We start from the raw sequence: 10,569 nt of genomic DNA, 5'->3' as shown, positions 1-10,569 counted from the left end.
ATAATACATATGATTGTGTTGTCGATCTCTAATAAAACATAACGGTACCGTATTCTTTGAGATCTGTGTTTAAGAACTTTTTAGGGGGAGGGGGAATAAGTGAGTATGAGAGTTTCATAGTTTCTTTTTTGTACCTATTAGCTTACATTTTTGTGGCGTTTGATACCAACGATTGGTGTGCTTTTATTCTAATTTACACAGATGTGAATCTGGATAGTTCCTCTTCGCTGTTTTAGTTTTACGGATCACAAAAGGGGAAGAAAAAACCTCAAAATTTGAATAATGTTGCAATGGTTTTTCTTCCACTGCGTTCTCTAACGAGGTTAAAAGAGATGGTTTAAGAAATGCTTTTTCCTCGTTGTCGATATACATGTAAACGGTGACCACACACATACGTTATGAATTTCAATGTTGAGTATTTTGATTATTTGCTCGAGGTAACGCTTGAGGCTGTTGAGCTTCCGATGGAGGTGGTGTAGAAGGCGTTGGAGTCGCTGTAATTATATATTTCAACGTAACTCGTCCACAGAAGCAAAATTTCTTCTCGAAACTTGCATAACTGGAAGTGTTCGTGGCGTTCGTTCTATTTGGCGCAGTTGCGTCCGAGCTGACAACCGGAGGCGGATCAGTCGCGTTATTTTCCATTCCTGTAATATGATTTTCGTTCCTAGAGAAGCCGGCTGGAGGTTTTAGTTCTCTATTTCAAACAGAAATACGAGGAGGAGAGACTACCTATCGGAATAAACACGAAAATAGACAAAAATTTGCTGGCTTGGCCAGAAATTTGAAGGTAAGGTTTATTTATAGATGCGAAGATGGCCTAAAAACATAATTGAACTCACGTTCATCGTTCATTGCATCAAGAACGATTTCTTCTACCAAAGCTTGCAGCATTCCTTGTAGCCTGAAAGGGTAACAATCTATCACATTGTGTGATAGGTGCAGAAACCTCTAAATTATCTCTGGAATTTTGGTTTTTTTCTTTACATCTTCTCATCTTAGCTCTTACAGATCTTCACTTACATTATTTGAAACGTTTTAAGGAGCATTATTTTAGATTTTTACTAGAGCATAAGTTCCTAAACATAGGGTTCACATCAAAAATATGTGATGACATCGGATCTTGAGAAACAATCCCGAAAACTCGAAAAGTTGGTCAAGGTTGACATTGAGATGATTTTTGCTATATTTGAGGAAAAACGAGGCAGTTCAGGGGCCGGCTGAGTTAATTTGCATGTTTTACGCAGACACAAAGACGCGTGCATACCAATGACTATTGATACGCGAGAAAATGTTGACATAAGCAGGAAAGAAGCTCATAGTTAGCCATTTGCACTACGTTGTCGCCGTATGCGCGACATTGAACGTACGGCAGGAACGAACGAATTCTATTTTTTTTTTTCAACTGAAAAATTCTATTTTTTGTCATCTGAATCGGAAGTGCTGAAATGAGCTAAACAAATGTGTCGCCGCTGCGGTGACAGTAGATTTAAAAAAAGTATTCTCAATGTCGCACGTTCGGCGATAACTCAGTACAAAGAATTAATATTTCTTGAATAACTATAATCTGTCACATTGCTTTTTAGGAATGGTGTATCTTTACTAATCGTCGCTACTATGATCCTTCAAATAATCCTCAGAATAATAATTCCCATGATTCTTTATTGTCGTCACTATACTACCGCTGACGTTGCCTTTAACGGTTGATCCTAACCTGGCGCGGTATGGATTTTCGTTGGAGTATACCTATATAGGGTCGTAGATTATGAATACAGAGGTGGTTCCGTTCATCTCTCCCTGCGTCACTGCAAATAGTCGGCTTCGGAATGCAGTTCCTTACGGCGTCCTCTACGGCAACGTGCCACCCTTGCGCCCCAGGTATATTCCAACGAAAAGCCATTCCACGCCAGATTCGTGGGGTGATGCCGTTAAGGCAATTTTCGGAGCACTTTTTTATGCTCTTCTTTTTTATACACCAATAGGCAGAGGTCTGGTTAAAGATTTCAATATTGGCAGTGAAAACACGCGATAACTCAAATACAGTAATCAGAGGGCTCAAACACACCATACAACTCAATCTACTCAACGAAACAACTCTTTACGTCAATAGGGTCGTAGAAATAGAACTGGGGCGAATTAGTGGTGAAATTGTAGATCTGACAACTGTTTGCATCTGTCGGAGTAACTGGGTTCTGCGCTTCGTAGTTTTATTCTCCCATTTCAACAGATTTAAGGAGTTGGGTCGAGTAAACTGAGGGCACTGAGTCCTGTATTTAAAGAGATGTTCCATATTTTCGTTGTGACACGTGCAGACTATTTCCAAGCACTTCGAACTGGCCAGATCGGACGGTATAGCTTATTTTCGACGTGGAGTGGCCGTGAACGTTTAATTTTCCCCAAAGTTTTGCAGGTAAATGTTGAGGAGATCAAATTAACGTTGTTAGTGACTTTTTCATATGATCCACAAAATGAGCTTACGGTACCTCGTACACCGTAAAATGTCAAACCATATGAAGTAAAGTTACACCAGCATCTATACAACTTCAATCGTCAGATTTCATGAAAGTGAGATTTAAGTAGGATATCAATAGAAGGGGAGCCCTTTCTATGCTCTAATTTCTATTTTCGCATTTTCTACCTTAGTTAAATTGAGTATCGGATCCCTACATACTATTGGAGGAGACCACCATCGAAAATTCCCCTGAAGTTTGCCTCCACTCCCAAGTCTCGCTGGCAGATTGACGCCCAATAGAACCACTTCATCCCAGGAGGACCTCAATTTTTGCACAATTTTTCGTTTTATCTAGCTTTCTTTTGTTTTCATTTTTGCACTTTTCTCCGTTAGTGTCATTAGTGATGCAGTCGAATAAAAAGGACCTAAAGCCGGTTGCATTTGCACACTAATCGAAGAGGCGCGGTTGGACCATCAGTTGCGTCCGAGGTGGAGCTAGCAAAGGACCCACTTCGACCACTATCACCCACGCAATTGCACCGAACTTCACGTCATTTTGACCGGACTGGTATATCTAAAGTTAACACAGTCCCGTTCAATGAATGTGCGTCATCTCGAATAACGGCAACTCTTCGATGCCCCAGTGTCGGCGACACCGTTGTGAAAAAATCTTGGAAAAAAGGTTATTAGAGGCAGTGTATCACGAAATTGGTGTGGTACGGAAACTCCAGGGAAAACCTAAAACACGGGTTGTAGATTGGGCTAACAAGCATGGCTTCGCTCATTCTTCTCTAATCGTCAAATAAAGCGTGGAAGACAGCGGCCTTTCCTACGAAATCAGTCGCTATGCGCCGCCTTTGTACACGTCCCACATCCACGAACGAGCAGGTCTCCTCAGCGGCTTATTCAACTATAACCATCGAATAAAGAGCTGTGGGAACCGGAACATGTGCATGGAGGCGCGTCCTAAGACACTTCGTAGGAAGAAAACCGGTTCCCACGCCGGTTTTTGGGATGATTAGTGGGGGGGGGCACTGACTTAGGCCATGCTTGTTTCCATAATCTTAAACCCGAACCCCATGTTTTCCCTGGAGTTTCCATACCACGTCATTTTCGTGATACGCTGGCTTTAAACAAAGTCACCATTGTGCACTCACATCATATTGATGTGTTCATCATCATGCCTTTCCTGTACTCCTTGTTCATCGCCTACGTTGTTTGCTGAAAAGTAGGACTAACAAATATGTAAAAACAATAAACAGAAGGAATTTTGTTTGCACTCCACTTTTGTTCTACCTGGTTCAGGCAACGGAGTGATGTTTTGAGCTGAGTTTCCTGCTGGAGCGCGCTGGGTTTGCTGCATCGACTGCTCACTCGATCCATCGGCAGCGATGGTGCCACGTTGTGCCCCATTCACATTTCCTTCAACCGTAGCTGACGCTGGTTGCGTGTTCACTAACGGTATCTCAGTGGGTTGAGCCATCGGCTGTGTATGATCAGCTGCCGCTGCACCGGGAGCGCCTCCAACGTGCATACTAAAGATAAGAGTCCTGATGAATTTTAAAGAGCAATAATTTTCTACGCTTACGTCTGCTGTTGGGACAGGGTCCCTCCTGCTTCGATAGTTTGCCCGCCGCGATGCGCTTGCTCTAAAAGCTCCGCAGCGGTATTTCTTTGGTCCACCTGAGCTGTTTGTTCTGGAATAGCTGTTTGCCCCGGAGGATTTAACGGCGGAGCTTCGGCAACTGCTTCGCCATCATGTGGTGGAGCTTCAGGAACTGGAGAAACATCATTTGGAATCGCCGAAGCAGCTGGCAGCGCAGGAGCCGGAGCGGCTTCCACATTAGGAACCAGGGCCGCAACTGGTGCTGCGACAGCACCATTATGTGGAAGAGAAATCACTACTGGTACAGGGTTTTGTTCCTCAGCAACGGTTGGGACGTTCGGTCTAAAATGTGGATAAGTTAACGAACTGTTGCTTGAATTTCACGTTTGTATTTTCTTTGTCCCGAAAAAATATATATAATAGGGTCAAAACGACATGAACCACGGAGCAGTTGCGTAAGCGGCTGCCCTTGAAGCGGCGGAGCGGTTGGGGTCGGGGGAGGACCACAGCTAGCACTATTCTTCGCTGCAGTTCGCGTTGGCCCAACCTTGATTCCAAACGCTTTGTCCATCGCGCCGCTTCAAGCGCAGCCGCTTACGCAACTGCGCCGTGTTTCATGTCGTTTTGACCCTACTACACATATATTGTGGAAGCGTACCGTCGTCGAATTCTCTCGCGTCGCACTGGAGGCGGTGGAGGCTAAAAGTAATGTGGATCAAATTTGTGCGCACATCTATCACTCTAAAAGTGGTGTCGACCTATGCCATATCATATAGGTAGAGTATAGGTATCTATTGGGACATTTCCGTAAAAGTGGAAGTAGCACTGCTGGGAAATGCATGCAGTGGTGGTCGCGTTTCAAATGAAGCGCTGAATCTCTATGCGTTCCCATTACTACGTCATTTCTTGAATTTCCTCTTTGTTCGTCATAAAATTTTTAGGTGCAACTGGTCCCAGTAGACTGTTGTCTACAAATCAAATCAGATCTACAAATCTGTCAAGCTGAGGATTAACTCCCACGATTTCTTGATCTACGCTCATAAGCAGAACATATATTATCAGTGCAACAATCGTTGGATTAGAAAAGAACAATGAATGTACGAACCTCGGGTACAGCTCGTGGTGCAGGAGCAATAGCCAGAGGGGGACCTTCGGGTCTCCTGGAAGATAGAGCAATAACTAGCATAGTTACATTCGAAGCGAGCTCAAAGGGCTAGTATCCTTGGTTTCCTTTCCAAAAAATTTCCAAAACAATTCACTCGAAATGGATCTCGTATAGATACGATATGCACTATTTGTGTAGTAGGATCAAAACAACATGAAGTTTGGTGCAGTTGCGTAAGCGGCTGCGCTAGAAGCGGCGTGGTGGAGACAGCAGTTGTAATCGAGGTGGGACTATCGCGAACTGCAGCGATGAGCTGTGCTAGGGAGATCACCGCCACTGCGTTCCTAGCCGCTACCACGCCGCTTTGAGCGCTGACGCTTACGCAACTACACCGAGCTTCGTGTCGTCATGATCCGACCATGGCACAGTCCGGTTTCGTAGCAATGGAACGATTTGAAAAATTGTATTCTGACAATTGTCCATTTCGTTAAATATTAATGAGCTTACATAAAGCGCAGGAAACGATTGATAGTAGGCCGTTCCTGTGGTGCTTCTTCGCTATCCAGTGTGGCCTGATCGAAACGCCACGAAGCTGCCTGAATTAAACTTTAAAAGACAATTTCATCAGAAAAGTTTCCAAAATTAAAATAGAACCGTATAAATGAACTATCTACTCTTACCGTACTTCGCATTGGTCGAAAATCGTCTGAGACTTTATATGGGGGACATCGTACGATATGTGACATTAGTGCACTCTCCTCTTTCATCCACCACGGTGAACGTACTTGTGGTATCATTGCAGCAAATAATATCTATAAAAAAGAATGACTAACCATTATTTGTTTAAACTATGGAAAGAAACGTTTGTCCGACAAAGTTTTACCTCGAATTTTCGCCATTGAGAATATTTCTTCGATCTTTTGAGCGGATAGTAGTTCCCGTAAAGAGTAAGAGCTTCGAGTTTTCTCGGCATCACCGTTTCAAGAGCATCAAAAAAGCTGTTCTCATCGAAACATTCCATGTAAGCGGACAATTTTGATAGATGCAGCTTCCTGAAGAAGTTATTGCTACCGACTTAATAATGGTTTTATTGATCTCTCAAGTTTTCAACTTTTCAGAATTATTTACAGTACAAATTTACCTGAAATTAAAGGGCGGGCTCTTGTCATCCTTCACCGAAAATGAGTACATCGATGGCGGAACACTGAGCTCATCGAGGTTCGACATTAGAGCTAAAAATGAATTATCTCTTTCTATTTACTCAACGAAACTCCCTATTTCACGCACCGAACTTCCCCACGTATTCGGCGGCAAGCTGCGTATCAACGACGCAACCGATCAGGTCGAGATGTCGCAGATTTGTGAGTGTAGTTAAGGTATCCATAATGGTAACGGTAAGTAGGATTCCTGTGAGGCACACATGGCGTATAGTGATTGGAAATAGTGCCTAGAATTAAGAAAATCGTGGAATTCTGATGTATGTAGGAGTAGAAACGCTTCATTTATCTGATGACGTAATGTATCAAAGTAATTAAACGAAATTCATATGAACAGCTGTAACACAGGAACTGAAAATGCGTAAAATCAACAAAGAGCTCTGGAGCAGCAAACGGTGGATAGATAAATAATAAAGTTGCACTTCTAGAGGAAAAAATGGACGAAATTGAAAGCAGTACATCACATCTTACCATATTTTATCATATCTTATCAGATTTTGGGGTTCGTAAGCGAGTAGATAGGAGTAAATGTATAGTTTACGAATATAGGCGCTCAATTCCGCTGATAATATCTATTATATCTCAATTATATCAATCACTACCTCAATTGATAATGCTCAATTCCGCTTAGTACCTCAGAAAAGTGTAAAGGAGCTTTAATTGCACCGATTTCCCCAACGATGCAACTTGTCACACGTAGCGGAACGATGGTAATCCACAACGGATCTGCAATTGTGCAGGTGAGGGGGTTTCTGATTGCTAGCTATTAGTTATTAGCATAGCTTCTAGCTTCAACTTATTTGAGTTGTATTGGTTGGTTTGCAGACATTGGACGGGCGCGTGCCCGCGTTCTATCGCGTAGTAAGTTGCATTATAGGGGAATAGGTGCTGTTTGACATGCTTTCTTTGGATTATTAGGGGGAATTGAAGGTGATTCCGCACATAATACTGAACTATTTACTACCCCTATATAATTGTGGACAGATCCCAACACCCTCAATTTGGTGAAACGTTGCTTTGAAGATAAAATTTAGAAAATTGGGCGATAATTTGGCAACTTTTTATGAAATTCATTTGACACTGATGTTATAGTAATTTGTTGGTTCTGTTTCGTTACTATGAGTCTTTTGCAACTTCTCCTCACATACTGAGGAACATTCGAATCCGAACTTGGGGAAAAAATCAAAAAGCAAAATTAATTGACTCACCTTACAAGCTGCTTTATCCAGCAACTGTTTCAGGTTTAGTGGTTGGTCCATCCGTTGTAGAATGTTAACGCTACGCATCCGGTTAAATCCGACTTTTTCCCAGCTAACCTGATGTTGCCTATAATTCTATAATTCTGCTTGTTTCACTATTTTTTTTTAATGGTGGGAACTATACATTTTCTGTAATCTACCAGCATGGGACTGTTTTGTCGTTCTGTCCTCCTAGCACCTTTTTTCTACAATATAATTATCACTGTCTCACTCATGAGGTCAGTGAAAGGACCGCCTTTTCCACACGTGGTTGTCGAATTTCCCACAGCTGGTGTTTAGGGGAGAGGTGTCCCTCTACGTACCTGAGAGCGGTGGTGGATGTTTTCAATGAACGTGCTTCGTTGCAGTTCCTGCGAAACTTGGTACAATTCCGAAAGATACTTTAGCCCTCAGGTCTATCGAAGCCTAATCATTACCGTCCAAAAACTGTGTACTGTCGAGACGATCTGAATTGATGTTTTCCTGGCAAGGCAGTAGAAACATTGCAGACTTCTAGTCACAACGAACCAGAACAATCAGCTCGGCCTGAAACTCGAAGCAGTTGCGTAAGCGACAGCGCTGGAAACAGTGCGGTGGACCTGTGGGATTTGGGATCGAAGTGGGAGAATTGCGCGGTGCCGCAATGAGTCGTGCTAGAAGGGGTCCCACGACGATCCTATCCCCGCTATCGCACCGCTTTGAACGTAGCCGCTTACGCAACGGCATCGAGCTTCATGTCTTTTGACCCTACTACAACTCTTTTAGACGACAATGTTAGCATGCATTGGAGGTTTCTGGTTGGTGCAGCATCTCTACGCTGTCCGACCACACGCCACTAGCTGCCTGGTTAGCATGAATTATTAATTTAGGCTTGGAGGAGGTTTGTTTCCGAATCCCAATCTGAATGGGTAATGATTAGGCTACGGCAGATATAAGGGTCACAATACCTTTCGGAATTGTCCCAAATTATAAAATTAAATAAAAAATCAACATCAATTAAATAATTAAACAATAAAATTATTGGAAAAATAGCCTGGATGTTAAGTGATGCCTATTAGGAAAGATTGGTCCTAACCCTTCTGAACCCTCAAAGTTCTCCATTAGACTTGCAACACAACGTTTTTACGACAGAAATGAAAACGTACGTGTGAAAATTCTCGCTTGAGATATACAACGCTTCAATGACATTGCCGTGCTTTTGTAGAACCTCTAGATGTTCACGTTGTAGACGAGTTTGGATCCAGATTCTACGAGCATGTGGACACAAATGAAGTACTTCACTCATAGATCGTAGAAAACCCTTTAATACTTATAAATGGGAACTTTTCCCTCGAACATTAATTTGTAGTAGCGATGCTGAAGCTACTCTTTTCCTTACCACATCCAGCGTAGTATCGATTCGATGATGAAATACATCACCTGCCATAATGATTTTTGTGTCATCGAACATAAGGCTATGAACGTCTTCCCATCTGAAATGAGAGCAAAAAAAGTAGAACGATGTGTGAAAAATGTGACTTGTCGGACCATGACTGTAGTCTGGTCAAAACGACATCAAGCACGGTGCAGTTGCGTAAGCGGCTTAGCTCGAAGCGGTGCGGTGGAGCGTAGCGGTTGGGATCGAGTGGGGACCCACGCTAGTACCCCTCGTCGCTGCGGTTCGCAATGGTCCCACCTCGATCGCAACCGCTACGCTCCACCGCCCCGCTTCGCAGGCAACCGTTTACGCAAATGCACAAGGGTTCATTTCGTTTTAACCCCACTATAGCTGTCGTAGTTCAAGAGAACACCGTGCGTTCGAAATTTTTCAGTGAAAAATGCACCAGCAGTAGCGATTTGTGGTGATAGTGAAAAGCATAAAAGTCGATCCATCGATACACATCTCCTCTTTTTCACTGGAAAAGCCGTTCATTTCTACAACAAAGCAAACAATGCTCGGCGATTTCGGACGGGTTTGGGAGCATGTTGGCGGCAGCATGTCACGAAATTGACTTGAAAGTCGAATTGATTGTCGAGATCTCATCATGAAAAAGTAGGACTGGAGGTGTAGATCACGAGTATGAAGGCGATCACGTTCAATTCCTGTAACTGTCCAGAAGAATGGCGTGGGAGACGGCCTCGTTGGTCGGATTTTCCTACGAAGCACGCAAAAACGTGCCATGTATGCGGGGCGCAGCCGTATTTGCGGTTTCTGCCAGCGAGCGGACAGTCAGTGGGCTAATGACGCTGTTCCTACCGCTCGCTGGTAGACGCAGCGCCTATGCGCGCGTTCGCATGCGTGACATGTTGTCAGATCCTTCATAAGAGGAACTGTTCCCACACAGTTTTTCCAGAATCGATAGGCGGAAATCAACGTCATAGCACTGATGCTTCTGGAAAGATCCGAACATCATTAGTCTCGCGGTATGTTGCCTTCAAACGTGATTCATCGATCAATTTGTACCAATGTCACTACTTCCCTAACATGCTTCTCCGCGAATTCGCTCTACTCTGGTGCAGTCTGTGGAGGTCTTTCTATGCGAGGTACTCAAATTTTCTTTGCCAAAGTAATTTTGATCACTTTGATTCAGGAGTTTCCATTTTTCTGCGTTCTATGCAACAAATTATCCATACCTTGTAAGAGCTTTACTCGTAGTGGCGCTGACACGCGCTAAGTTGATTCGTCCAGCTGGACTCATATATTCCGAAATCAAGCGTAGTGCATCTAACGACATCTTCTGAAATGTAGCTATCAGATTCAGATTATAGAAAGCGTTTAGTAGGACCTTGAGAAGGAACGAACCTGCTACGGCGGTGTGTTTCTAGCAATGAACCTTCTTTGAGTGAAGATTGCATGATTGCAGCACAATAGCTGCGAGATAAAAAGTGTATACGGTAGAATATAACTAGTCCATGTATACTACTAGGGTCAAAACGAAATAAACTACGGTGCTCTTGCGTAAGCGGCTGCG

At 43.3% G+C, this 10,569-nt stretch overlaps 1 protein-coding gene across 3 annotated transcripts; it reads right to left on the bottom strand.

The window, feature by feature from the left end:
• Nucleotides 1-405: 405 nt before the first annotated feature.
• Nucleotides 406-10,332, bottom strand: RB195_005162 (uncharacterized protein; the record flags this gene model as incomplete). 3 transcript variants are annotated; one of them, XM_064177498.1, is made up of 17 exons in its annotated part: nt 406-494; nt 561-647; nt 843-904; nt 3,610-3,673; nt 3,749-3,987; nt 4,041-4,400; nt 4,717-4,757; nt 5,164-5,218; nt 5,671-5,759; nt 5,844-5,975; nt 6,047-6,215; nt 6,305-6,395; nt 6,451-6,610; nt 7,589-7,706; nt 8,764-8,918; nt 8,997-9,090; nt 10,232-10,296. In XM_064177498.1, the coding sequence occupies 17 exons, from the start codon at nt 10,294-10,296 to the stop codon at nt 406-408; spliced, it is 2,070 nt and encodes a 689-aa protein (XP_064034622.1). The 3 variants fall into 3 exon arrangements, with proteins under 3 accessions (XP_064034622.1, XP_064034623.1, XP_064034621.1); XM_064177497.1 differs by lacking the exons at nt 8,764-8,918; nt 8,997-9,090; nt 10,232-10,296 and adding exons at nt 7,942-7,997; nt 8,056-8,085; nt 8,147-8,344; XM_064177496.1 differs by lacking the exons at nt 406-494; nt 561-647; nt 843-904; ... (9 more) ...; nt 6,451-6,610; nt 7,589-7,706 and adding an exon at nt 8,673-8,697 and having other exon boundaries at nt 10,232-10,332.
• Between the last annotated feature and the right edge of the window lie 237 nt (nt 10,333-10,569).

Source organism: Necator americanus, chromosome I (assembly GCF_031761385.1).
Source record: "Necator americanus strain Aroian chromosome I, whole genome shotgun sequence".
Lineage (NCBI taxonomy): Eukaryota > Metazoa > Nematoda > Chromadorea > Rhabditida > Ancylostomatidae > Necator > Necator americanus.
The sequence above is the reverse complement of the archived record's forward strand: the minus strand, read 5'-3'. Positions and strand labels throughout refer to the sequence as shown.